This window comes from Rana temporaria, chromosome 2, assembly GCF_905171775.1.
Source record: "Rana temporaria chromosome 2, aRanTem1.1, whole genome shotgun sequence".
In the NCBI taxonomy this organism is placed as follows: Eukaryota; Metazoa; Chordata; class Amphibia; order Anura; family Ranidae; genus Rana; species Rana temporaria.
Genome location: NC_053490.1, coordinates 272,057,656 through 272,081,296, shown reverse-complemented (window position 1 = coordinate 272,081,296; position 23,641 = coordinate 272,057,656). Strand labels below are relative to the sequence as shown.

The 23,641-nt window shown below is 40.6% G+C and overlaps 1 protein-coding gene across 18 annotated transcripts in view; it reads left to right on the top strand.

The window, feature by feature from the left end:
* Positions 1-23,641, top strand: part of MACF1 (microtubule actin crosslinking factor 1) — a 410,210-nt gene that overhangs the window by 342,444 nt on the left and 44,125 nt on the right. For 15 of the 18 annotated variants that reach the window (XM_040337008.1, XM_040336991.1, XM_040336994.1 and 12 more), the window contains 11 exons: positions 1,250-1,411; positions 1,775-1,945; positions 3,254-3,420; positions 9,421-9,580; positions 9,862-10,188; positions 13,417-13,501; positions 14,949-15,190; positions 15,332-15,538; positions 21,577-21,696; positions 22,811-22,918; positions 23,016-23,234. In XM_040337008.1, the coding sequence (XP_040192942.1) occupies positions 1,250-1,411; positions 1,775-1,945; positions 3,254-3,420; positions 9,421-9,580; positions 9,862-10,188; positions 13,417-13,501; positions 14,949-15,190; positions 15,332-15,538; positions 21,577-21,696; positions 22,811-22,918; positions 23,016-23,234 (1,968 nt within the window). The remainder of the gene's footprint in view (positions 1-1,249; positions 1,412-1,774; positions 1,946-3,253; positions 3,421-9,420; positions 9,581-9,861; positions 10,189-13,416; positions 13,502-14,948; positions 15,191-15,331; positions 15,539-21,576; positions 21,697-22,810; positions 22,919-23,015; positions 23,235-23,641) is intronic. The other 3 variants (XM_040337002.1, XM_040337005.1, XM_040337001.1) reach the window with 1 other exon arrangement.

The window sequence follows — 23,641 nt, the reverse complement described above, 5'->3', positions numbered from 1 at the left end:
CAACCAGTTTTTTTTTCAGTATACAGGAAATTAATCTCATAGTGACTGAGTGAGTATTAACAGCATGTGTAATACACAATGTTAGAGCTGTACGATTAATCGTCAAAAATCGTTATCGCAATCTTTTTCCATTGGAATCTTGACACAGGGTTTCAGGATCTTTGGTATGCAAAGAATTTCCTCTCTGCTCTCAGCCAAAAGTCAGTCTGGGCAATCTGCCAAGTCTGGGCAGTCTGCCAAGTTTTGAAAACATTCTTTATCAGTGGAATGTTAAGTCTAAATATTGTATCAATTTGACTTTTACATCAAAGGGATAGACTTCTGTATTTAAATTAGGAACGTTTAACCACTTAAATACCAAACATTTTTCTGACAGCTCTTTTCAAGTTAAAATTATTTTTTATTTATTTTTTGCTAGAAAATTACTTGGAACCCCCAAACATTATATATATATATATTTTTGTAGAGACCCTAGAGAATAAAATGGCGGTTGTTGCAATATTTTATGTCACACTGTATTTGCGCAGCAGTCTTTCAAATGCAATTTTTTGGGAAAAAAATGACTTTAATGAATTACAAAAAAAAACTAGCCAGTAAAGTTAGCCCTATTTTTTTTTGTATAAATGTAAAAGATTTTACGCGGTGAGAATCGTGTTGTGCTCATCTTCAACAAATACTTTGATAGATATTTATGTATTCTGCCTGTGCTGGTTGCACGTAAACAAGATTATCCTGTTTACCAAAGTGAGCATATCTAGTAAAGGCTTTCTTATTTAATAAATACTAAATCTTGCGATGTATACTGTAGCAATCAGTGGTGCATGATCTGTTATCAGTAATATTTTCAATTAATGGCTTTTCTTTTCTTCACTCACTATCCCTAAAATGAAGTCTGTTGCATATAGCCAGATTATGGGGCTGCTTTATATCACCTTGCACCAAGAAAAATGAAATGGTAGCTAGCCATTGCTTTAAACTTTCAGAGCCTTAGTGCGTTTCACAGTGACCATAGAAATAGCCTGTTAATGTTTATATTACCATCTTTTTCTTTTCTTTTATATTTTTATTTGCAGATAGTTTGAACCTACACCTCTGTAAGACAGACTGTATTTCTGATGTGATTTCCGTGTTGCTGACAAATATTGCTATTTGAGAATTGTTGTTTTTTTATTTTTTTTTGCATTGTAACCATATCTGAGAGGACCATTCACAACTGCAATTCTAATTTAGTTTATTTTGTCTTTTAAAGGTTTTCCAGAAGGAAAAGGTGGACTCTCTTCAGCTGAAGCTGCAGCAAGTGAATGGCCTTGGCCAGGGTCTGATTCAAAGTGCAGACAAGAACTCTGATGTGCATGGATTAGAACACGACTCTGAAGAACTAAATGCAAGATGGAACACACTAAATAAAAAGGTGAGCATATGTGTACTGTGTGCTTGTGGCATTGCTGCTGTTTGAATCAGCAGGAGGAAGATGAAAAGTGCAAGCAGCACATAATATTTCTCTGTTCTGACAGCCGATCTTAGCAGAAGTAAAGTTGACACCTTATATTGCACAGAGATGTGGTGGGAGGATTTAGATTTAATTTCCAGTGAGATAGACAGTGTGTGGGTGGAAGAGATGAGACCATCTGACTTGTACAGCTTGAAACTGCTTTTCCAAGCCGACTGTTGAATCACATTCATGTATGAAAAAAATGCTAGACCCCCTCTTCACCCTCTACCTCATTAACTGTTATTGTTATTTATCTGTGAGTAATACAATTATTTTATACAGGTGGCAGAGAGGGTGGCACAGCTGCAGGAGGCCCTGCTGCATTGTGGGAAGTTCCAGGATGCTTTGGAACCTCTGCTTAGCTGGCTCACTGACACAGAAGACCTGATTGCCAACCAGAAACCACCATCTGCAGAGTACAAAGTGGTGAAAGCTCAAATCCAGGAGCAAAAGGTACATGTCTAAATACTGTCAAACCTGCATACCTAAAAAAAAACTGCTGGGAATGTTTTGCAGCTATTACAGTTGAATAATTAAAAAATGGTTTGATTCTTATACACACTCAAACATTTAAATGGTATTGTAGAGTCTGATTTGGCAGCAGAATCCACAAATTCTAATGGAACAAGAACATATAATTAACTGTCATTAACCACTTAAGGACCGCCTCCTGCACATATACATCAGCAGAATGGCACGGCTGGGCACATGTATGTACAGGTACGTCCTGTACATGTACCCAGCCGTGACCCGGTCCGAAGCTCCGGACCATGGACCCCCCTGTGGTTACCTCCCAAACTGCAACTGTCATTTCCACAATAAACAATGCATTTTAAATGCATGTTTTGCTGTGAAAATGACAATGGTCCCAAAAATGTGTCAAAATTGTCTGAAGTGTCCCCCAAAATGTCCCAGTCACGAAAAAATTCGCTGATCGCCGCCAATAGTAGTAAAAAAAAAAAAAAAAAATTATAAAAATGCAATAAAACTATTCCCTATTTTGTAAACGCTATAAATTTTGTGCAAAATATTTTTGGGGGATATTTATTTTATAGCGAAAAGTAAAAAATATTGCATTTTTTTCAAAATTGTCGCTCTATTTTTGTTTATAGCGCAAAAAATAAAAACCGCAGAGGTGATCAAATACCACCACAAGAAAGCTCTATTTGTGGGAAAAAAATTACGCCAATTTTGTTTGGGAGCCACGTCGCACGACCGCGCAATTGTCAGTTTAAAGCGACACAGTCCCGAATCGCAAAAAGGGGCAAGGTCCTTTAGCTGCATTTTGGTCCGGGTCTTAAGTGGTTTCAAGAGGAAGTAAACCCTGATGGGTTTTACTTCCTCTCTTACTCGCTGCAAAGCCTGCAAATGAAAAGCATAATGGGCTAGTTAGTATGCATCGCATACTAGCCCATTATGTGACACTTACCTGCAAAATAATCCAGCGATGTCCCCTGTGTAGGCAGCGTCCATCTTCTGGCCCCTCTTCCTTCCGGGCTGCGGACTCCGGCTCTGTGATTCGCCGGAGCCGCATGACGTCACTCCTGAGCATGCGCACGGGCGCAACCATTAACGCAGAGGCTAGGGAAGAAATGGCACGAAGTTTCGTTAACATTTTCGGCGGACTACAAGTAAAATATATCCTAAACGGCGCACATTTAGGAGATATTTCCACTACCTATAGGTAAGCCTTATTCTAGGCTTACCTATAGGTAGAAGTCCAAAAACTTGTGAAATCTAATTTTAATTTTCATTTTATAGCTCCTACAGCATCTTTTGGAAGACCGAAGGGCTACTGTGGACATGATCCAGGCTGAAGGGACAAGAATAGCAGCGGGAGCTGACCCTGCTGACAACGAAAAGATAAGCCGTCAGCTAGAAACACTCAAGGAGAGGTGGTCTTCGCTGCTGCAAAAGGCACAAACAAGGTATAGTCAGTAACTTTGCAGAACTACTCAGTGCATGTGCAGGTTACCTTTCTCTCTTTTCTCTTTTTGTGAACTGAGCTTGTTATTTAACAAAAAAAAGCATAACCTATTCTTCATTCTGGCTCCTTTTTTCTTCAAATTTTTGCATCAAAAATATAGTTGGTCTCCTCTATATTTTATTTTTACGATGATGTTTTGTATGGAAGGGTGGGCCCCCGGTAGTTAAAGTGGTATTAAACCCAGAAGAAAACATTTATTATATTGCAGCTCACCAATTCTTAGATCTGATGGCTGTAGTTTTCTACTTCTTTTTTAGGCTTTCTTTGCTTTATTTTCATCTGGTGATCCAGCCTGTAAGTTTGTTTTTCAACCGAATAAGCTTGCCGTAACTGCAGTGTGCACTGGAGTTTGGCTTGAATTTGTTAGTGTGACTAAATTTGTTAGTACATCTAAAACTCCCCTCCCCTCCCCTCCCCTCCCCTCCCCTCCCCTCCCCTCCCCTCCCCTCCCCTCCCCTCCCCTCCCCTCGCCTCCCCTCCCCTCCCCTCCCCTCCCCTCCCCTCCCCTCGCCTCCCCTCCCCTCCCCTCGCCTCCCCTCCCCTCCCCTCAAATTCACAATGCTGCTGTCCAAAGGTGTCTCTATGCCCCTTCATCCAGAGTGGAAGGACTCTTGATACAGAAGGTGTGTTACTGGTCAGATCATCAGGTGAAAACAAAGGGGAAAAAGCCAGGCATCACATTTCAGGGTTGCTAAGCTGCAATATATTACATCTTTGGTTTTGGGTTTAATATCACTTTAATAATTGCATTTTTTATTGTTATCTGTATTTCCACCTTGATGCTTCTGGGGGGGAGGGGGTAGCCCATAGTGGAGTCCATGAGATGAGTCTTGCTACCTCCTGTATGTTGGAGATTGTAAAGTATCTTGTTTTAAAATAGCAAACATAGTATACTTGCTTGCTCTGTGCAATAGAATTGCACAGAGTGGCCCCAATCATCATCTTCTCGAGTCCTCCGTCCGCTCTCTTGGCTCCTCCTCTTCTGGATGTGCGGCTTCCTACTGTGGCATACCTGCGGGCTTTATCCTGAGTCGTGCTGCTTGTGTCCATAGACACAAACCACATAGCCCGGCCCCGCCTCCTGCTCATTCGTCACATGATTTTGCTGACGGCAGTGGAAGCCATTGGCTCCCACTGCCTGAGCAAAGCCTGTGAGTGCGGGAAAAACCGCTACAAACGGGCACAGCGCTGGATCGAGTAAGGGCTGAGGAAGGGGAAGGAAGAATGAGGGGGTGTCTAAAGATTTTTTATATTAATGCGGAAAAAGGAAAAGTGTTTAGGCTTTAGAACCACTTTAAGTTCTTAATTTAAATTGATATATAATCTTTTTGACATTTTCTGAATTAACAAGCTGTTAGTCTTAGATAATGAATTCTCTAAGATGGTTTTATCACCTGTTGATCCTGTCATTGGGTCCAATATTTTTGTAAAGCTTTATGTTTTTTTTACCTTAATGCATCCTATGCACTCTCGGGGTCCCCCAATTTTTCTATTTCCTTTAAAAGAGTTGTAAAGCTTTGTGTTTTTTCACTTTAATGCAACCATGCACTTTTAGGGGCCCCCCCAGACACCCCTCCCCCTTTACTTACCTGAACCACAAAACTCTGTGGGCGCGATGCTTTCCACCAGCTTGAGGGCTCTTTATTGGAGATTGATAGCAGCACAGCCATTGGCTCCCACTGCTGTCAATCAAATCAATGATGCGGGGTGGGGCAGAGTGATACTTAGCGGCTTTGGCCTCCACTGTATCATACGGGAGCGCGCCCGCAAGCTAACCCCCTTGGGCTCTTGCGAGGAGGAGCCGAGACAGCCGCTGAGGGACCCCAGAAGACAAGGATCGGGCCCACTTTGTGCAAAACGAACTGCACAGTGGAGGTAAGTATGGTATGTTTGTTATTTAAAAAAAAAAAAAAAACCTTTACAGCCCCTTTAAAAAGGTGACAACCTGCAGTGAAATCTCATAGAACTGCACAGAGTGTCCCCAGCACAGAGATGGGGCTCTCACCAAGCGTTCCGGGACTCATACTAACGTCCCAGTGCCTGATCACTTGCTCTGATAGCCACTGATTGTCCATTACAGTGATTAGTCACTGTACAGCCCGCCCCTGTGGTGTTTTCTCCTCTTTTTTTCCTGTTTATTTTTTATATATAATATATACATACACTGATTTTGGGTTATATTTATTTACCAAGGAGATGTAGCAGAATATATTGCTTACATTTATGAAGAAAGATTGTTTGCATAATTTTATAACAGAAACTAAGTTTTTCTTTTTCTAAGTTTTGGTTATTCATTTATTTAGCAAAAAAATTGAAAACCCAGCAGTGATTAAATACCACCAAAGGAAAGCTCTATTTGTGTGAAACAAAATACTATACTTTTCATTTGGGTCCAGTGTTGCATGGCTGAGCAATTGCTAGTTAAAGTAGTGCTGTAGAGTAGTGCTGAATAGTAATGTTCTGGTCATGAAGGGGGTAAAATCTTCAGGAAGTTAAGGGGTCAATAAATCTTCAGGAAGTTAAGGGGTCAATAAAAGATAAACAAATAAAATCCAAATTCCAGCTTACTATTTTTAACCAGTCACAGAAAAAAAAAGTTCTTCAGGAAATTGGGTTTCAACTGTATGAAAAAATCTGACCATTACAGATACCTCTGGCAGTGTTTGTTTGTCCCCTCTAACTTCTACTTTTACTGGACAGCTTGGTCTGTTACAGGAAGTGATATGATAAACAGGCGTAACAACTGTGGGGACTCATAAAAACAGCTGTGACAATTCTATTGACAGGCTTCATAATACATGTAATTTCAATTACATAATCCATGTAAGAAATGGATGAAGCTGTTACTAATCTTTTCAGCTGAAAGCAATAATTATCCTTTGTTTGATGAATATTTGCATTAAATCTTTCTCTAGTGTGTTGGATAAAAGCCTGTAGCCTTGCTGAAGAGCCTATTTACACTTTAAAATGCGGTATGCGTTTTCTGGTTGCCCGACTCCCAGCCTGCACCCATAAAACATGGACTTGTGGCTCAAAAAGCGGACCAAAAATGCTTTTCAATGCTTGATTTCAATGGGAGGTGCGGTTTTTGGTGCACTTTAGAAACATGGCACCAAAGATGCAGCATGCAGGACTTTTTAAAACTTGCTGCACCCACAGCACACTGATGTTACATAGTTAATCTGGTTAAAAAATGATATCCATCCAGTTCAACCAACACAGAAAAAATATATACATGCACACAAATGGAAAACCTCCATATGCACATTCCTATACCCACAGTTGATCCAGAGGAAGGCAAAAGAAAACCCAGCAAAGCATGCTCCAACTTGCTCCAGAGGGGGAAAAAAATTCAGTTATAATATGTACAATTAGGAATCCAGGCCTTTTTTAACCACTTGCCGACCAGCCGCCGCAGTTATACTGCAGCAGGGCGGCTCTATTGCACAAATTGCCGTACTGGTACGGCGCTTCATGTAATAGATACAGTGGGCGCGTGCTCAGTGCCAGAGGTGATGCGCGTGGCCGTCACCTGCGATGTCCACCGGCCACCCGTGATTGCTCCAGAGAGGCAGAATGGGGAATCTGCCAGTGTAAACAAAGCAAATCCCATTTCTTTCAGGGGAGTACAGAGTGATCAGCTGTTCCTAGTGATTAGGAACAGCGAATCTCTGTATTCCCAGTCGTTCCACTCCCCCCACAGTTAAACACCTCCCTAGGACACACTTAACCCCATGATCGCCCCATAGTGTTAACCCCTTCCCTGCCAGTGTAATTTATACAGTATTCAGTTGCATTTTTCAAGCACTGATCGCTGTATAAATTTCACTGGTCCCAAAAAAAATTACACTGGAAAAACTGTTTTGTTTTTAAGTGTCTGGTTAAACTGTGAAAGAGATGCCTATGGCAATAACGGTATGATCTGGTACAGTACTTGCCTACTATCCAGGTAGTGTCATAACACTTTTTAGGTAGTATTAATGTGGAACTGTAGAATTTTATTTTGCATAAGTATGTGAATGCGGTTCATGTGTTAGCAGGCTTATCAATATGTGTCTGTATAATAAAGCCTTGTTTTGATTTGTGGGTTATAATTTGCTTTGTGCATAGAGTATCCTTTCCTATTATCTCACTATTGATTGAAAACAATAAAGACTTTACAGTAATGATTGGTAGCCACAGACCATGTAACCCAGGGCAGAACAGCAGTCTTTTTTACATACAGTTGTGCTCAAACATTTGCATACCCTGGCAGAAACTGTGAAATCTTGGCATTGATATTAGAAATATGACTGATCATGACAAAAAACTGACTCTTGTTTAAGGATAGTGATAATATGACGCCATTTATTATCACACTTGCTTGGCTCCTGCTCATATACGTCAGCAGAATGGCACGGCTGGGCACATGTACGTACAGGTACGTCCTGTACATGTACCCAGCCGTGGGTCGCGACCCGGTCCGAAGCTCCGGGACCGCGGGACCCGCGGACCAGATCGCCGCTGGGGTCTCGGAGCTGAAGAACGGGGAGAGCCGCGTGTAAACACAAGGGCTTCCCTTTTATAGGGAGACCCAATCGATGACGTCACTCCTACAGCCACACCCCCCTACAGTTGTAAACACACACTAAGTGAACACTAACTCCTACAGCGCCCCCTGTGGTTAACTCCCAAACTGCAACTGTCATTTCCACAGTAAACAATGCATTTTAAATGCATTTTTTGCTGTGAAAATGACAATGGTCCCAAAAATGTGTCAAAATTGTTCGAAGTGTCCGCCACAATGTCGCAGTCACGAAAAAAATTGCTGATTGCCGCCATTAGTAGTAAAAAAAAAAAAATTATAAAAATGCAATAAAACTATCCCCTATTTTGTAAACGCTATAAATTTTGCGCAAACCAACCGATAAACGCTTATTGCGATTTTTTTTTTTTACCAAAAATATGTAGAATACGTATCGGCCTAAACTGAGGAAAAAAAATATTTTTTATATATTTTTGGGGAATATTTATTATAACAAAAAGTAAAAAATATTGAATTTTTTTCAAAATTGTCGCTCTATTTTTGTTTATAGCGCAAAAGATAAAAACCGCAGAGGTGATCAAATACCACCAAAAGAAAGCTCTATTTATGGAAAAAAAAAGGACACCAATTTTGTTTGGGAACCACGTTGCACGACCGCGCCATTGTCAGTTAAAGCGACGCAGTGCCGAATCGCAAAAAGGGGCAAGGTCCCTTAGCTGCATTTTGGTCCGGGTCTTAAGTGGTTAAATAAAATAAATTTTTTTGACATGATTGGTGTCAGGGGATGCAAACGTTTAAGCACAACTGTATATGTATTTTTAACATTTAGGGCCAGTTCACACCATAGAAACCCAGTCCAGATGTGTTTTCAGATGCTTTTCCGCATGCACGTTATTTTATGTTTTTTTATGCGTTCCAGTGTGTTTTTCATGCATTTTTGATGCAGTCCAGTGCATTTTTTCCTAACCTTAAATAGGGACATGTGTGCTCCAGTGCGTTTTTGGTGTGTTTGGGTGCATTTTGGTGCGTTTACAGTGTTCCAGTGCAGGAAAATGCAACGTGTTCTGTTTTCTGTAACTGGAGCGCACTGGTGTGAACTATGCCATTGCAAACCATATAACCTACTTTCCAAGCTTTTTTTTATTCAGAAATAAATGCACAGGACTGCATGTGGTGTGAACTGGCCCTTAGTAAATATTCAGTAACCTTGATCTGTGGAATCATGTGAAGTGTACATTTTGGTGCTTTGTCCATTTTTAAATCTAATGGCATGTTAAACTATCATTATTGGAAATAATTGCTGTGTGGTCTGTATAATGGCTGGAACAACTTAATGACATGTTCTTTTCTGATTATGTATAAATACTAAACCACTGTCATTCCATTAAATGACTCTGTATTATGGTCTTCCTACAGGCAGAAACAACTTGATGACATATTGGTTTTGGCCAAACAATTTCATGAGACAACTGAACCTATATTTGACTGGCTGTCTACCACAGAGAAGAAATTGGCAAATTCTGAGCCAATCGGTACACAGACAGGCAAAATTCAGCAGCAGATCTTGCGTCACAAGGTAGGGGGAAGTGTGCGAATGGAGGAATCAACAAATTGGGGGGGCACGATTAGATTTTTCTTATGTATAGTTCAAATATTTCTCCATCCTTTTTTCTTGACCGTTTAATACATTGTTTATCCATTTGTTCATTTTTTTTTCTTATGTATTGTTTCTTTTATTTTCAAGTTATAATTTGATTCATTGTAATCATTTTTTTCATTTGTGTTTTCCTATTATTTTTTTTCTTTTTGCTGATTTCCCTTCTGTCATTTGGTGGGTTCTTTCCGGGTTACTCACAGAGCCTAGAGGAAGACATAGCAGTCCATGAGCCTGATGTACATCAAGCGGAAAGGCTAGTGGACTCCCTCTCTGCCCTCTGCTGCAAAGCTGAGCAAGATAGGTTGGCACGCAAGCTAGACTTCCTGCACTCTCGATATAGTGAGGTGCAGGATCTGTGCAGTAGAAAAGGTGCCTTGTTGGGGCAAGCTCTGAGCAATGCCAGGCTTTTCGGAGAGGACGAAGTGGAAGTCCTAAACTGGCTGGCAGAAGTAGAGGACAAACTGAGCTCTGTCTCTGTGAAGGATTACAAGCTGGAGGTCCTGCAGAAACAACACACTGACCAAAGGGTACACCATTTTACGTTTATCATTTGATTATTTCTTTACTGTTTTTTTTTTTTTTTTATTATTATTCATTTATGATTTTTCATATTTTATTTCACATTTTTCATTGACGTTTATTATAAGGATTTGTTTGCATGGGCTATTAACTGGCTGCACTTTCTGTTGGGAAAAAGTCAGTTTAATTGTGCTGACCTTAAATTGCCTCTCACTAGGCTTGCTTTTTGGGTTTTAGTTTCTCTGGAGCAGTTCCATCTGACCCGATATTACTTATAGCAATGTGATTACATCATTGTTTTAAGCTGCTTTGCTCTTGACAAATTATTAAATCATCTATAAAAATCTTTTTGGCGCCAGCACTGATCCAATTGTTGGGTTAATTAGTCATATTGCAGCTGTACAGTAACCAGAATGTATTAGCTATGCTGGGGGGCCTTGGTACATTTACCAAGCAATAGACAGGCAGTGCCATTTCTCACGATCTCACTTCTGAGTGGCATATTCAGCTGTATATATACTATTCATCTTCACTTTCATCATTTAGGCAAGTTTCCGTATGCAGTGATTTTTTCCATTCAAGCCTTTGCATCCCCTCTTAAGTCTGGCACAAGTGACTAAGTAGTGAACTAGACAAAGTAGGGGTTTCCAACTGTTTTAACATCAGTCAAATATGAGCCATGGGTGCCTCTTAGTAGATGTCAAAGAAAGATACAGTTTTTTACTATACAAAGTGTTTGTGTTACAGATCAAGGCCATATCTACAAATTTGTTGTACATAGTTAGGTTTTAGCTTCCACAATAGTTTTTATAGCTTTTTGTCAGTATACATCTGCCATCATAATCATGCAGTCAGTTTCTACTTAATTTCCTTTTATTTATTCCAGCCCCTAAAGGCCACCAACTGGTCTTGGTTCAAATTGTTTTAGGCAGTTGCAAAACTGAGCTGTTTGATCACAATATTAAAGTAACACACTATTTCACTTTGATTTTTGTGAAAAGATGTGTGGTTTGTTAATAGTCCTTAAGGGCTAATTTGGCAAATAACATCTTAAAGGAGAAGTACTGCCAAAGCTTGTTTGGCTGTACTTCTGTGGATCACAGGAGTGCAGTTCGCTCTGCACACCTGTGACCCGTTTTCAGCAGACAGCGTGCTGAAGTCACAGAGCTGGTCCTGGCTCGAACAAGATAGCCACAGTTTTGTTGGGATCTGCCCACATGCCTGGACAGGCAACCGACTCAGCCTCTCAGTGAGTCGCTGAGAGCCTGAGCCAGACGCTACTGCCCCCTTCACTGCCCAGTGCTATAGTGAGCGAGGAGGGAGCAGAGTAATGACTGACAGTCACCAACTCACTGCTCAGGGACTCCTTAGAACCAAGGTATTGGCGGTGTTTGCTCGCTCATTTCTCAGTGTTAGAACCGGTGGAAGACAGATGCAGCATCAGACTGATGCTGCATCGACCTAGGTAAATATGAGTCAGAAAAAAAAAACAGCCAAACCCTATACTTCTCTTTTAATAGCAACTGCTTAGCTGGTCTTTGAGTTTACAGTGTTAAGATATAAATTGCTGTATGTATAAGACAATTTAAAGCAAACTTGCAGGATAAAGTTATATGCCAAACTGGCACTTAACTTTAAAAGCAGGCATCCAGGTGCCTGCACATTCTGTTGGATAGGCTGTAGAGCACCCAAGAGGCACAAAAGCTAGGGTGCTTTGGAATTATATTTACTTGTTTTCAGCCCTGTCTCACATTTAGCCTTTAGCACTTGGTTAGTATTGGTTAGTGATAGGCCACTAGTAATTCAAGCGTATCCCTAATTTGCCTTGAGAAAGTGTGTTTCACAAAAAAATGTTTGTTGTCCGAGCCTTTTCAGTGAGTTTAGATTCATGGTTTCTCTCCCAATAATAAGTCATTTTTCACTGTGTACACCAGTATACACTACCTGAAGTCAATTAAGGGTAGATTTATATGGATGTCTCTGTGAGTTTGCCAGAAAGCCTTTTCTCTTTATTCACCCACTTTAAAAGAGTAGTATGGCCAAAACTTTTTTGACCATAGATTTGGGTCACAACAGTGCAATTATTTCTGCACTCCTGTGACCCAGATTCAGCTGACAGCAGGCTAAAGCCTGCTATCGGCTGATGCCACAGATCTGCCCCAGGCAGTAAAAAGGATCCTTCCAGATGCCTGACCGGCAACTGGCTCGGCCTCTCAGTGTGCAATAGTAACCTGAGTCGGGGGCTCCTGCCCCCTCCACACTGAGCACTGGAGGGAAAGAGCAGAGAGTGGTGATTGGCAGTCACCGCTCTCCACTCAGTGAATACTAAGAACAGAGCGATCATCTGTGTGACAGATGAACGCTCTTAGAGTCTGTGGGGGACAGCTGCAGCATCAGGTCAGCGCTGCAGCCATATAGGTGAGTATGTATTTTTTTAAAATTTCATACTTCCCCTTAAAGCGGGGGTTCACCCTATATAAAAAAAAAAAAAAAAAATTTTCCCTCTAGCATTAAATCCGGCATAGTAGCGCGAGCTACACTATGCCGGTCTTAATTTTTTTCCCCCCGTACTCACTGTTATAGCGTACATAGAAGATTCCGGGGAATGGGCGTTCCTATGGACAGGGAAGGTGATTGACGGCCGGCCGTGGCACGTCACGCTTCTCCGGAAATAGCCGAAATAGGCTTGGCTCTTCACGGCGCCTGCGCATAGCCTGTGCGCAGGCGCCGTGAAGAGCCGAGACCTACTCCGGCTGTCTTCGGGGAGCGTGACGTGCCAGAGCCGGCCGTCAATCACCCTCCCTCTTGCTAGGAACGCCCATTCCCCGCGGCAGATGGAATCGTCTATGTACGATATAACCGTGAGTACGGGGATAAAAAAATTAAGACCGGCATAGTGTAGCTCGCGCTACTATGCCGGATTTTATGCTGCATTGTTGTTAAGGAGGGTGAACCACCGCTTTAAAGTTGTGGACCACACACACTTTGTGGAGCAGGAATGAGTCATGTACAACTGTTTGCTTAATTGCATACTTATTCTAGATTAGTGGCTGGGAAATTATTGAAATTATTTTAGCAGTGCAGCAACCAAGCAGTGTTGGAAGGAGGTTACCAATGGCACCAAGTAAACACATTTGCCATATTTTCCCAAATTAATGAATTAACCATAATGTAGCTCACTAGAATGGTCCTTTTTTAAATGATGTTTCTGATTTGATGTTTTCTTTTTTGCCCAGAACCTTAGTGAAGAGATTGTTAATAGAAAGAGGAACGTGGACCAAGCAGTTAAAAATGGACAGGCTCTGCTCAAGCAAACAACAGGTAACGAGTGGTTCAATGTTAAGTTTAAAAGTGGATATGCAGTACAGCCAAAGCATTTTTTTTACAAAACCACTTTGTACTCTACGCTGCACTTGCTGATAACTGTGGATAATTGTATACAATTTAATGATGTATAGGAGGTGAGATCAAATACAAGGCTACTAATCAGCAAGCTGTCAGGTTTGCACGCAACAAGCATGTAAACTCATTGACAAAAAAAATATAAATCATGCATTTAAAAAGCATCCCAGAGGTACATGCTTGGGGGTATTAAATAGTCAATGACAAACACTTTTGAGAATATCAAGGCTTCCTCTTGGAGCAAGCTGGGAATATGGACACTGCAAAAGAAGGTGGTGAGTGGAAAGAGAGGCGCCAAGCTGCAAATAGAAAAATTTGGTTTATTGTGTAACAAAATATAGATCTATTAAAAAGATGCACTCACAAATGTCTGTGTAAAGTAAGCATATTGTAAGCTCCAGTAAGATCATAAGTGGGAAATTCATACAAGGCCGACACCACCGAGATGACAGGTCTGCTGTGGAGCTCTCTGTGGAGGTCAGGCTGAGCTGCCAGGGGAGCTGTCGGATGCCTGGGACGAAGGAGCCAATCAGGAACGCATTTCGGAGGCCAAGTCCTGCCTTCATCAGAGGCTGATGGAGGTGGGACCTAGCCAGCGATACGCAATTATGATTGGTTCCCTCGTCACAGGCATCTGACAGCTCCCCTGACCGCTTGTTTACCTTTTGGCGGCTTCATGGCAGCTCACCCTGACCTCTGCAGCAGACCTGACATCTCACTGGTGGCAACCTTGCACAGATTCCCCACTGATGATCCTGCTGAAGCTTTTTGCATGCTCTTTTTGCATGCTTACTTTACATGGACGTTTTGTGAGTGCATCTTTTTATCAGATTTATATTTTGTTACACAATAAGCCCCCTTTCACACTTTTTTACCGCGATTTCGCGGCCACGATTTCACCGATATTTTGCCGCGATTCACGGCCGCAATTTCAATGAATGCCTGTGTAAGTGGCATCAAAATTGGACCAAAGTAGTGCAAGGACTACTTTGAAGTCTACACTACTTAGTCGTGCCAGTATGAATGGTAGTCATTGAAAATAATGGAATGACTTGTCATACGATTTTGCAGTCCAAAATCGTGAGACAAGTCGTATAAGTGTGAAAGTGGACTAAAGCATTTTTTTTTTTTATAGGGGAGATTTTACCTTACTTTCTCCATGGCCACAGTACAGGGAGTTATTGGAATCTCTTACAGGGACACAGACCTCAGTAAAAGCATTTTTTTTAGTTAGGTAGGGTAGAGAAGGGTTTACCAATGTTTTGGCTGATGTTTCATCTTAAGGTAGCCAGGAATGAGCGCGATATTAATGATCACTATGTGGACTGGCAGTGAGGTTGCTGTTATTCTGATGTTTTCATTGTAGGTGAAGAGGTCCTCCTGATCCAAGAGAAATTGGATGGTATTAAAACACGTTACTCTGACATCATAGCATCAAGCGGAAAAGCTCTCAGAACACTAGAACAGGCCCTGCAGTTGGCCAGTAAGTTCCAAACCACTCATGAGGAGCTTACCAACTGGCTTGGGCGGGTGGAGGAAGAACTTGCTCAAACAAGTGGACAGTCCCCTGCTGGCGATCAAATTCCACAATTCCAGCAAAGGCAAAAGGTATAAAACTGTTTCTAGTGAAATGTGGTCAGATTTCTTTAGAAGCATTGTGACTGTTTTTTAGAATTATTAATTAATTATATTTCCTTTCTTTATTTGTACTTTTATGCTAACCATTGCTAAAATGTCATTCTACTGCAGGAGTTAAAGACGGAGGCTATGGAATATCGCATTGTCCTTGATACTATAAATGAAGTTGGCAGTGCCTTATTGGAACTGGTACCTTGGAGAGCAAGGGATGGTTTAGACAAGCTTGTCTCGGATGCTAATGAGCAGTATAGATCTGTCAGTTCCACTATTGCACACAGAGTGGACCAGATTGATGCTGCTATTCAAAGATCACAACAGGTAAGAACTTAAGCCCCATCCTAGAAACATGCACATATTTAAAATAAAAGTTTAACTGAAAAAATAAATAAAATACATTCAACTTACAACTCCAATGCAGCCACCCCATTGATGACAAGATTTGTATGCTAAACTGAAGGGGACAAGCTTATCTGTCTACATTACAGGAGCTGGCATCTAGTACTTTTTCCACACTATAGAATAGGTGGATCATGTTGGACACATATTGAACTGGATGGACTCGTCTTTTTTTTTTTAAAAAGATTAACTATGTAACACATGCATCCTGGCTTTTCCTCTTCAGTTAAGTATTTAGTACATGGAGCAGAATAGCGCTGACCTGGGGGCTGAGATAGTGTTTAATTGCTCATTAACAATATGTAAATTTTTTCTTTTGCTAAGCATATGTGTTTGAAGGTATAAATGTGAACAAGCGTATCACAATTTGTAAATGGTAGAGTAATACCATTTTCTCAATAAATGCACACCAGATTATCAGACTATATGAGGCACAGCTGGAATTGTGGCCTCTTTCACTCCATTTCATGCTATTCATTCTTCCATTTAATATGTCCTTGTGCATTTATTTTTACCTACATTTTTTTAGCACTTTTAAAGTGCTATAAACTGCCCTCAAAGACTGCACGGTATTAGATCATCGACCTAGTGCTAGCTACCTCCAGAGAACCTTTTGAAAATGTTTAAGCTGAGGCGGTATTATTACCTAGAGACATCAGTCAAAACAGCATAGGTCCATTGACAGCTTGACAGCCATCTTATTAGCCCCACAGGTACACATAAATTATCTGCTGTGTGCACATTTAGGCAACTCTTTTTACAGCCTTCCAGTCTTTGAATATGAATAGACTGAGTCTAAAAGGAAAGAAGATGAATTAGGTTTAATGATAAGGCACAAATAACATGGCTACATTTAACACTTATTAGTTGTAGGGAGAGTCAAACCTCGATAAGCAATTGGTAATACAGCAGGTAAAATAGGTATCGAACGCTTCACCATTTTTCTAGGTGCTATTGACATGACATTTTCACCACAAGTTGGTAACAATCTATACATACAAAGAAACTAAAAAAAATATGTTCAGAAATTAAGTTATTTGTAATAAAAATGGAATGGCACAGTGAAAAAGTATTGAACACATGAAAAGGGGAGGTGCGAAAAGTAATCGAAAGCCAAAACACCTGCTGAAATCTATCAGTAATTAAAAAGCTATCCTGCCCCTTGTCAGTACAAATTAATATCAGCTGGTTCAGTCTCAACTGATGGCCTATAAAAAGGTGTCGCACAAGAAACCTCTCATGATGGGTAAAAGCAAAGGGCTCTCTCAAGACCTTTGCAACCTTATTGTTGCAAAACATACTGATGGCATTGATTACAGAAGGATTTCAAAACTTCTGAATGTTCCAGTGAGCACTGTTGGCTATAATCCAGAAGTGGAAAGAACATAATTTCACCATAAACCGGCCACGACCAGGTGCTCCTCGCAAGATTTCTGACAGAGGAGTGAAAAGAATTATCAGAATAGTTTGCCAAGAGCCAAGGACCACTTGAGAGAGACCTGGAATTAGCAAGTACAATTGTTACAAAGAAAACAATAAGTAATGCACTGAGGTGCCATGGACTGTATGGACACTCACCACGCAAAACTCCATTGCTGAAGAAAAAGCTTGTTTTAATGTTTGCTGCACAACATTTAGACAAGCCTGTGAATACTGGGAAAATATAGTCTGGTCAGAGGAGACTAAAATTGAACTCTTTGGATGCCGTAATACACACCGTGTTTGGAGGTCAAATGGCACTGCACATTACCCCAAAAACACCATCCCAACAGTAAAGTTTGGAGGTGAGAACATCATGGTCCGGGGCGGTTTTTCAGCATACAGTACATGCAAACTTCATGTCATTCAAGGAAGGATGAATAGAAAATTGTACCAAGACAGTCTTCATTAAAATCTGCTGCCATCTACCACGATGATGAAGATGAAATGGGGGCGGACATTCCAGAAAGGCAATGATCCCAAACACAAGGCCAAGGAAACTCTCAATTGGTTTCAAAGATGGAAAATAAAGCTGCCAGAATGACCCAGCCAATTACTTGACTTGAATACAATAGAAAATCTATAAAAAGAACTAAAGATGCAGAGTTCATAGAAGAGGTCCACGAAACCTTTAAAATTTAAAGACTGTGGAAGAATGGGCCAAAATCACACCTGAGCAATGCATGCGACTAGTTTCTTCATACAGGAGGTGTCTTGAAGCTGTTATTACCAACAAAGGATTTTATACAGAGTATTAAATATCAGTTAGCATGTCAATACTTTTTTCCCTGTGTCATTCCATTTTATTACACTAACTTCATTTCCGAACTTATTTATTTTAGTTTTTTTGTATGTATGGGTTGTATACAACTATATTCACCTAGAAAAATGGTGTTGTGTTCAATACTTACTTTACTCGCTGTATGTAAGTGTGTTTAAGGGCAGTGCAATATGTGCCATTGGATTGACTGATGTAATCACGCAATAAGCATTGTATTATTACTGGTTGATTCCAGCCAGCTAAACCCTCAGGATATGTACATGTCTTTCGGTTTTGTGCTTCTTGTGTAACTGCTTTTGTTTAGTATTTTATACGTTCTGAAATAGAGTACATATATAGTCAGCTTTATATGTATTTGTGGCTGTTTGAAATTTTGTTTCCTAAACACAGGGCGCTGAGAAGCAGTAGGCGGTCTTTGTGCAGTATACTGTGTGGCTGCTTGCTTGTGTTTTTAGACCCATCGGCATGTGTGTTTCATTTGTTTCAATGGCATACAGTCAATGCAGAACTAAACCCATCTATCTGTTACAGCCAAGAAAGCTGCCATTTTAGCCTTTGTGTTGATCTGCAGTTGCCATGGTGCTATAAATGTTATTAATGATACCAGCCATTTGATGGCTTGGCAGTTTGTTTGAGAGCACACTAGTAAATGTAACAGTTATCAATCGAGGCATGCTGTGAATGTAACTGTTTTGGGAAACTGTTAAATATAGGCACTAAATTTACCTCTTTATAGTGGTCCGGGTCTCTCACATCTCCTCCTTGGGTGCCGATATTCAGACTGGCATCTCCATTGGCTACACAGTGAATAATATAACTCCTGTGCAAGAATAAAGCATTCTGGCACACAGTGACTGGCAATGTAAGCTGTGCATGTGCATCTCAGTTTACTTGCCACAAAAAACAGTTTGAATGCCTTCAGTTCCATTTTAATGCTACTTTTCTTTGCACTGAAAGGTTTACTATTATTTTACATATACATTGAGGGGAGTGCAGGGAGCAGTGACCATCTTAAAAGTACAGCAATTTGTGGCATCCACATAGTTCAGTTTTCTGTGGTCATATCTTTAAGAGATATATCTCGGTTAGTTTCTATGCAGTTTTTTGTCCTTACTGCTTTATGCCATAACTTGTATATATATTTACTAATATTAGAGCTGGAAAAGTGTAAGAGTAATGCATTTAAATGCTTTACACTGCCCACATGAGTCAATAACAGATGGTTACATGTGCATTCACATGTTTAGCTAGCTGCCTAAGCAGCTTTGGATCATCAAGAGCAAGGATGTTCTGTTCTGCAGTTAACAACTTTGTTCCTGAAGTCAGCATTTGGCCTTGCCTTTTGCACATCATTATTGATCCATACCTATGACTGGTCAATAGGGACGTAAAGAAAAGGTCCAAAGCCGAGTGCTGATGTATAATTACATAGTTAGTCTGGTTGAAAAAAGACAGTCCATCTAGTTCAACCAATAAAAGGGGGGAAAAAATTATGTAATCCTATATACACAAATGGAGGAAGGCAAAAAAAAAAAAAAGCAAAGAATGATCCAATTTGCTCCAGCAGGGAAAACCATGGTATCCTGATCCCCCGAGAGACAATCAAATATATTTCCTACATGAACTTTACCTATTATTATTACTATTATTATTATTAGTACTTGGTTATATTATGTACATTTAGGAAAGAATCCAGGCCTTTTTTAAAGCCATCTACGGAGCTGGACAGAACCACCTCTTGAATTGGCCTATTCCACATTTTCACAGCTCTTACCGTGAAGAAACCTTTCCTCTGTGATGAGCTTAAAGTGAATAACTACATCAAGTTCACTATATGGACCACTTATGTATTTATACAAGTTGATCATATCCCCCCTTAATATCCTCTTCTCAAGAGAGCATGAATTAATTTCCTCTAATCTTTCCGCATAGCTGAGCTCCTCCATGCCTCCTATCAGTTTGGTTGCCCTTCTCTGAACTTTCTCCAGTTCCCTGATATTCTTTTTGTTAACTGGTTCCCAAAACTGAACTGCATTAGGTTAGGTAAAACGCATTAAGTTAGCAATTGCATAAAAGAGCCCCTCTGCTTTTGGGGCTCCAATGCTGCTCAAACAGCTAGCATATACCTTTGTGCTGGAACCTGAATGCACTTCAATTTCTGGGAGAGTTTAGAACTTTTAAAATTAATTTAACTTAAAGCCTAAGTTTAGTCTCAACTGAAAACAATACAAATTAACAAAAGGGACACTTTTTAGTCAATAGAATGTGTCCTTTGTGCTGCTGGTTCCTGTATTAGCCTGTGACAGACGCTCATCAAGAGTGCTAAATATGCCGGCTCTTTCCGCCCACCTCCTTCATTCATAGAAGCTGTACAATAGCATCTATGAATGGAGGAGGCAGGCTTTTCATTCATTTGCCCATCCTCCATTCATATATCCGTTTAAAAAAATAAAATTTTTGCTCCTTAAAAATGTTCTCATCACTGCAGTCAAAAATTAATATCAATTTAACTCCACGTACTATTTCAAAAAAAAATCAATCTGTCCTGAAACACATTGTTTTCAAATAAGTTATTCTAATGAAAGGCCGGCTTTACAGTCGCCATATAAAAAGTTTGTGGAGACAGGGCTTAGTACATACAAGAAGAGGAAAGGCCAGGATAAACCCCCCTTTTTTCAGAATACATCAGGTGATGCCTATATTCCACACCTGCTTTATTGAAATTACTGTTTTTAGAGGGCGTGTATTTTCTAGAAAGGAGAAATGTGTCTGGCTAAAGTATAATTAAAGGCAAAACTTTTTTTTAGAATTGAATGCAGTGTTGAGGGATTAAAACCACTGTATGGATTTTGTTTGCTGTCTGTGTCCATGCAAATGAGATATCCTCTTTGATTTGTCCTGATCACCACCTGTACCGGGAATGAGAAGTAAGAGTAAACCTAAAATATTGAGTTTTCACCAGAACAAGAATACAGTAAAACCTTGAGAATAACTTGGTCTGAGGGTTTTGCAAGACTAGCAAATTGTTTTTAAATACATTTTAACTCGATATACAAGCAGTTTCATGTCACAACTGAGTATAAGTGAGGCGCCACTAAGTGTAGCAATATGGTTACATTTAATGAAGGTACAACATTTAGCAATTTACATGGTTGATGATTACAACAGGCACATCTAAGTATGCAGGCATCTGGGGTAAAACTGTCCACATAGACCTTCCTAGCCTCAAGCCTCGTTTTCAGATCGCTCCATTGCAGGGTAGTCTTCCCAGTCACGATCACAGCGGTGAGAACCAGCGGTGTGGAGAATAGTCTGTGTGCAAAGCTTTACCCCGGATCCCTTCATACTTAGATGTGCCTGTTGTAATCATCAACAATGTGAGTTGCTAAATGTTGCATCTTCATTAAATGTAACCATATTGCTACACTTAGAGGCGCCTCTCTTCTTTTTTTTTTTTTTTACATACAAAGCAGTATAAAATCTTTCGATTGCTTCAATACAGCGGATGAGCAGGAATATACCAGGAAGTTAGAATGGTTAACTTATGTCTTTGTATTTTAAGTAGACTGGTAAACTAAAGTGATTTGAAAAGTGACTCGCACTTTAACCAGAGCATTTTTTGTTGCAAGTTTTAATGTCCAGTGTGTCTGCAATGTATGCGCTTCATTGTCCTCCTCCGTCTTTGCTCCTTTCCTGCCAGTATGAGCAAGCTGCTGACGCAGAATTAGCCTGGGTGGCTGAGACCAGGAGAAAACTTTTGGCACTTGGTCCAGTTTGTTTGGAACAGGATCAGACCACAGCCCAACTCCAGGTTCAGAAGGTACGATTCACCCTGATCCATCACATAGATGTTTAGTATTTTAAACCTTGTGCAGTATACATTGTCTTATTCTATAAAGTAATGATTGTTGTGATAAAAATTATTTTGCTAGCTTTTCTTTATTCATCCTAATTTATAGCCTTGTGGTGTTAAGGAAAGAGGGGAAAATGAGAAGAGCCTATGAATGTAGATTTCAATTACATTTTTGACTGTAGGTACATAAATGTGCTGCTATTTCAATCTTGTGTCAGTAGGAATGCCCAGTTTTTTGGGTTTTTTTTTTTTTTTTTATGCGTGGTATTTTTTATGTAAGTTGTAGAACATAGACTTGATGCACACATCAAACCAGAACAGATTTTAAGTCGTTTTGGAAAGGGTGGTTTTTTTTTGTGGCACTCTGGTTTGTGGTGTTCCATTCTAGCTTGAAATGGTTAATAATGAACCCTTAAAGCGGGGGTTCACCCTATGAACATTTTTTTTTTTTTTTTTTTTTACTACCATAAAATCAGGCATTGTAGCGCGAGCTACAGTATGCCTGTCCCGATTTTTTTACCCCCGTACTCACCTTGTATTCGTACATCGAAGATACCGGGGAATGGGCGTGCCTATGGAGACGGAGGATGATTGACGGCCGGCTCTGGCGCGTCACGCTTCTCCGGAAATAGCCGAAAGAGGCTTGGCTCTTCACGGCGCCTGCGCATAGCCTGTGCGCAGGCGCCGTGAAGAGCCGAGACCTACTCCGGCTGTCTTCGGGGAGAGTGACGTGCCAGGGCCGGCCGTCAATCATCCTCCCTCTCCATAGGCACGCCCATTCCCCGCGGGAGCCGAAATCTACAATGTACGAGTACAAGGTGAGTCCGGGGTTAAAAAAATCGGGACAGGCATACTGTAGCTCGCGCTACAATGCCTGTCTCGATGTTAAAATCATGTGGGTGAGGGTGAACTACCGCTTTAAGATATGAGCAAAGTGTTGTGCAATATTTCATTAATTTCTGTTGGCAGGAGCTGCATGCAATGAAAATATAAGCCAGAAGGATTCAGGACTTTTGGACATTGTGACTGTTACTAAACTTGTGATGCTATATCTTTATAACTGAATACCATTTCTATGCAGGCATTCACTGTAGACATTATTCGCCATAAGGATTCCATTGATGAGCTCATCAGTACACAGGAAGATATTCTGGGTACTTGTGGGGATGAGCAGAAAGCCACTTTAAAAGTAAGCGCTATGTTACCTGTAGGGCTTGTTGTTTTCCAACACTGAGGATGATCTGCTCTGAATCAATCTCTTCTTTCTTTCTTTTTTGTTGTTTTAGGAAAAAACAAAGTCACTTCTACAGCAGTATGAGGATGTGAGCCACTTAAATTCTGAGCGCTCTGCACGTCTGGAACGGGCCCAGGCCTTACTGGGTCAGTTCTGGGAAACCTACGAAGAATTACATCCCTGGATTGAGGAAATGAAGACCACCATTTCTCAGCTGCCACCACCAGCTGTTGACCATGACATGCTAAGGCAGCAGCAGGAAGAGATAAGGGTAGGGCATCTTAGCTTTTTTTTTTTTTTCTCTCTCCACACAATGTATGCTATTTTTAAGACGGCCCAGAAGCAATGTTTGATTTCCCAAGACACAGGATGGTAATTAGACCAATAAGATCTCCTGGATTAGGCTCCAAAATGCAGTCAGTCTCATGACATTGACTGCCAGCCTAGTGTAACTTTCCATAAACATTTGTCCTTTTGTCACATGTATACAACACAAGTTTAGTTTTTGTCTCTGTTAAAAGGTAAATTTGCTGTTTCATGAAAAGATTAAGTAACTCCAAATATTCTGGCCACCCCTCCAGACCCCGCTGTACGTAGCATTCGTGATGCACCTTGTTGCTGGTGTAGAAGAACGCACACCACAACACGCATCCCTTAGTTAAGTGTCCATCATAATAC